Source organism: Orycteropus afer, unplaced genomic scaffold (genome assembly GCF_000298275.1).
Source record: "Orycteropus afer afer isolate SDZICR_OR568_19922 unplaced genomic scaffold, OryAfe1.0 scaffold00040, whole genome shotgun sequence".
Classification (NCBI taxonomy): domain Eukaryota; kingdom Metazoa; phylum Chordata; class Mammalia; order Tubulidentata; family Orycteropodidae; genus Orycteropus; species Orycteropus afer.
This window is the reverse complement of record NW_006921627.1, coordinates 12,646,478-12,651,839: the sequence shown is the minus strand read 5'-3', so window position 1 is coordinate 12,651,839 and position 5,362 is coordinate 12,646,478. Positions and strand designations below refer to the sequence as shown.

Below are 5,362 nucleotides of genomic sequence, written 5' to 3'. Positions count from 1 at the left end.
CCAAGGAGGGTCGCTATGATTTGGATCAGACTCGAGGGCAGTGAGTTTGGTTTTTTTTAGACATATATATATGCACACACACACACACACACATATATATATATGCACATATACATATAAATACATTATGTGTCTATGTATATGTATATTATACATATATATTATCTGTTGTTTTTATGTGCCGTCGAGTCAGACCCAACTCATAGTGACCCGTCCTTGGGTTTCTGAGGCAGTATCACTACGGAAGTAGATTGCCCCATCTTCCTTCCAAGGAGTGACTGGTGGGTTTGAACCGCCTGCCTTCTGGTTATATTATCTATAGTATATACATATCATCTATATTATATTATCTGTATTACAGGATTTCTATATTATCTATAGGATAATATCACTATGGCTACAAGGAAGGCATACATATATACACAAATGCAACCATTGCCATGGAGTCAGATCCAACTCATAGCGACCCCTCCTTGCGTTTCCAAGGCAGAATCACTATAGAAGTAGTGAGCTGCCAACCTTCTGGTTAGCAGTCAAATCCCCTAGGCACTATGCCACCAGAGCTTCCATATATATGTGTGTGTGTGTACACACACACACACATTTATATGTTCTCTTTATATGGTCTCTTCAATCATCTCAGTTTAAAATGCATTTATACGTCCAGCCCACATGATTTCCCATAGCTTCAGTCCCTTGAGGATGGGAAGGAAAAGAAACACAATCAGAAATTTTGTCCCAGATATTTTGGGATGTCTCGCTAACCTTGTCTGCCTGACAGGTCTCTACGCCCTCCTTGTCCATTCCTTTTTTTGTTGTTTTGTTTTGACCTCTCAGTTCTACTTTTCATTCTTCTGTGCCCAGGTTTCAATGCCCACCATATTGTGTGGTTTCCTTGGTTCCTGTAGGTCCCAGGTCCCAAAATGAGGAATCTATTTCTTCCTAAAGGGTATATTTCAAGGACTCAATCATTCTGAATGGATATTTCAAATCCTTCCTGGATCTCCATTCAGAAACTCACTCATGGAAGTCCCATTTTAACACCAACAGGTGAATCCTTTCCATGACTCACTCCTGGGAAAAGAAAAGCTTTCACATTATTACCTGTAATGTGTCTTTTCCAGATGCCAAGCCAGGATCACGAACACTCACTTCGTTGGTTTTTTTCTCCCTTAGGATTTGTGCATCTGGTTGGAGGAGATGGACCCTGCTCAGGGAGACTGGAAGTGAATCCAGGAGAACACTGGACCCCAGTGTCCGATGTGAACTTCACATTCCCCACTGCCCAGGTCATCTGTGCAGAGCTGGGATGTGGTAAGGCTACATCAGTCTTGGGGGGTGTGCCCTTCAGAGAAGCCGATGGACAAGTCTGGACTGAAAAGTTCCAGTGTGAAGGGCAGGAGCCTGTACTCTGGTCCTGCCCCAGAGTTCCCTGTCCTGGAGGGACTTGTCCCCACAGTGGGGCAGTCCATATCATCTGTTCAGGTGAGACTCAGAGCAGGTCTTTATCCCACTTGCATATTCTGTTGGAGTAACAAAAACATGACATTTTGCTGAAACCATCTTCTTCTACCAGAGTACACAGAAGTCCGGCTCATGAAAAATGGCAGCTCTCGGTGTGAGGGACAAGTGGAGATGAGTATTTCTGGAGACTGGAAACCACTCTGTGCTTCCCACTGGAACATGGCCAATGCCAATGTAGTCTGTCGTCAGCTCAACTGTGGAGTTGCCATCTCTACCCCAACAGGAGCATTCTTTGTGGAAGGAAGGGATCAGATCTGGAAACACCGATTTCACTGCTCAGGGGCCGAGTCCTTTTTGTGGAATTGCCCTATGACAGCCCTGGGGATTCCTGAGTGTACCCAAGGGAACACAGCGTCTGTGATCTGCTCAGGTAAGAGAGAAATACGAGCTAACTGGTATGCAGGAAGTTTCTGAATGAAATGGCCCTAAGAGAAGGCAGTAGAAAACCTAATTTCAAAAGTGAGATAGTCTTCACTGATATATGGTTCATTGTTCACTCATCTTTCAGGTCAGGGCAAAGAATGTGAAGGGGATATTTTTTAATAAACATTATTATTTAGGCATAATTCTAGAGAAAAAGTGCATGAACAATAAGTGTATAACTCACTCAATTACAATAACATGAACACAGGTGAAAAACCAAAACCCAGGTTAACAAAGAGAACATTCACAGCACCTAAAGGTCACCTACACGCCCCAACAATCTCTGTGCCCTCGCTCTTCTCCAAAGAAAACCTTTCTCTTAACTTCTACTACCACAGAATGTTTTTGCCAGTTTTTTAACTTTGTATAAAGTCATGCAGTGCATTCTATCTTATTTTACTTCTTTGGTTCAATATTATGTTTGTGATTCATCCAAGTCATTGTTCACAGCAGTGCTTCATTCATATTATTGTACAGAGTATCCTAGAATGATCGCATGACAATGTATTGATCCATGCAACTGATGGTGGTGATTTGTTTCCAGTTCTTCACTGTTACAAATAATGAAGCTTCAAATAATTGTGACAAAGATTTTTGGTATAATTACCTATGTATTATTTTGAGTGTTTAACTCTGGGCTGTTTTCACTCTCCCAATCATGTTTTTTGATGAGCTGAGTACCTTATTTTAATGAAGTACAATTCATCAACTTTTCCTGTATCCTTAGTGCTTCTATGTCCATTTCAAGAGAATTTTTTTACCCCAAGATCATGAAGATATTCTCCTGCAAAATCTTTTGGAAGATTGTTTTTCTTATATATGTAATTGTATAAGCATTCTAGAATTTATTGCTGTGTATGATATGGTATAGCAATCAAGTTTCATATTTTTATATGGATATACAATTGACTTGCAATCCTGTCCGGAAAACACTCTCTTCTCTCACTGTGCCACCTTTTTCATAAAAAAGGTCCATGTAGGTTTTTTGTTTCTTTGTTTGTTTTTAACTTTTTATTGTGATTTGAGTGAAATCTACAGAGCAGGGCCATGTATGAGTCTTTTGTAGACTCTATTCCGTTCCATTTTATTAAAGAAAGAATTTAATTTATCCTTGCACCAAAATCACACTTCCTTAATTATTGTAACTTTACAGAAGTCTTAACATGTGGTAAAGTAACTCCTCTAATTTCCTTCCTTTATTTCCCTAATGTAATCATTCTTGGTCCTTTGAATTTCCATATAATTTTTAGAATATGTTTATCATTTTCACCAAAAAGAAAGAAAACATGATGGCATTTTGAATGACATTGGATTTAATCTACAGATGAATTTGGAGAGAACTGATTTTGACAATAATGAGCCTCCTGGTTCATTTGCATGATATATCCCTCCACTCACTTAGGTCTTCTTTGATTTTGGAAGTCTTGCACATATTTGACTAGGTTTCCCTCTAGGTGTTTTATATTTTCAATGTTATCTTAAGCATTATAGCTTTTTAATTTTATCATTGTATATTGTTGCTGGGAACACTGGTAGCATAGTGCCTAAGGCATTTGACTGCTAACCAGAAGGCTGGCAGTCAAACCCACCAGCCACTCCTCAGAAGGAAGGTTGGGCAATCTACTTCTGTAATGATATAGCCTCAGAAACCCAAGGAGGGGTCGCTATGAGTCGTGTTTGATTCCGCGGCAGTGTGTTTATATTGTTACCATTTAGGAATAAAATTGATGTTGCATATATTTTTATATTGACCTGTGTCCAGCAATATTATTAATTCGACTATTACTTCTAATAATCTAACAATAGATTCTTTTGGGTTTTCTATATTTATGCATTTTCTGCATTCATGTAACCTACAAATAATTATAGTTTATTTTTTTCAAATTCTTATGATTTTTATTTCTTTTTCTTTCCTTATTAAACTAATTTTGATCTCTAGTGAAATATTTAATAAAAACGGTATGGTATTTCTTTTTTCTACTTTCTTTGTGGTTTGATCTTTTACTTTCCATATATGAATAAAAATATCCTGGATTTTCAGATTTTTCTTAATTTTATGTGTAATAAAAATTTTATTATTAGATCATAATAAGACATTAGATCATGATAAGAAAGAAATAGCAACATGGAGATCGATCATAGGAATACACACAGAGTAAAGATGAAAGATACACAGAAAGATAAAAGAACAGAAAATGTAAAAAGGGGCAAAACAGACATAGTGAAAAAAATACATTCTCATAGACTAAGTCTTATATACATAAAGCTCCAAGAGACATAATTAAATGTAGAAATTAGAAAATCCACAGTTACTGTGTGATAATTTAATAATACCTGTGCTAGTTTTTAAAAAATGAATGTGAAAACCAGTTGGAAAGAATTCATTGCCAGGATAAGTGCTTTCAAAGAATGGTCATATAGTCCAGCTTTTCTAAAGTCACCCTCGTTGCAATGGTTTGCTTAAACTGGACACACTTGCCATTGTCAGAAGCAGAAGCCTCCATAAAGAAGGTTAGCTCTGAAGTTATGATACTTCTGTGTTAGAGTTTTCATCTCAAATTCTTCACTAATTTTTTAGTTTTATTCAATTTCCTGCTACTTAGCCCTTCTAACCACTTTATCACATTGTTTCTGTAGAAAACCAGACACAACTGCTGTCCCTGTGCAATGACACTATGTCTGACCCAGTCGCTTCTGCAGCCTCAGAGGACAGGGCTACCAACTGCTCAGGTGAGGGGTCCCACAGGAACAGAACCCCTTCTCATACAGTATAAATTCCCCACTAACATGACTGTCTCTCCCCAGAGAGCAGACAGCTCCGCCTGGTAGATGGGGGCAGTCGCTGTGCTGGTAGAGTGGAGATCCTTCACCAGGGCTCCTGGGGCACCATCTGTGATGACAACTGGGACCTGACTGATGCCCACGTGGTGTGCAGACAGCTGGGCTGTGGAGTGGCCATGAATGCCACTGCTTCTGTGCATTTTGGGGAAGGAACAGGACCCATCTGGCTGGACGACCTGAAATGCACGGGAGAGGAGTCTCACATTTGGAAGTGTCCTTCCCGGGGATGGGGACAACACAACTGCAGGCACAAGGAGGACGCAGGGGTCATCTGCTCAGGTCTGCTCTCCCTGTGCCTATCTTGGGGGAACAAGTATGAAGCTACAGGAGGTGGAGTCTGGGCCCCTGCTGACCATAAGCTGAATGAACCAGAGCAGAAAGGGGGTTCCTACTATGCTACTCTCTGCTTACATAGCTGTGAGTGGTGGATTTCTTTTTGCAGTGATTTCACTCCAGAAGGTGGGTTTTTCTCGTGTTTCCCAAATAAAAGCATCACTCATATTTCAGGCCTATTAAAAAAGTAAAAATAAATGACTTGCAAATCCCCACCCACACCCTGTGTGTATCAATGTGT

General features: G+C 39.6%; 1 protein-coding gene across 1 annotated transcript in view; it reads left to right on the top strand.

Moving 5' to 3' along the window:
- CD163 (CD163 molecule) overlaps positions 1-5,362 on the top strand; it is a 386,915-nt gene that overhangs the window by 287,785 nt on the left and 93,768 nt on the right. The window contains exons 21-24 of the mRNA XM_042780454.1: positions 1,177-1,485; positions 1,577-1,894; positions 4,585-4,677; positions 4,753-5,224. Coding sequence (XP_042636388.1) covers positions 1,177-1,485; positions 1,577-1,894; positions 4,585-4,677; positions 4,753-5,224 — 1,192 coding nt within the window. The remainder of the gene's footprint in view (positions 1-1,176; positions 1,486-1,576; positions 1,895-4,584; positions 4,678-4,752; positions 5,225-5,362) is intronic.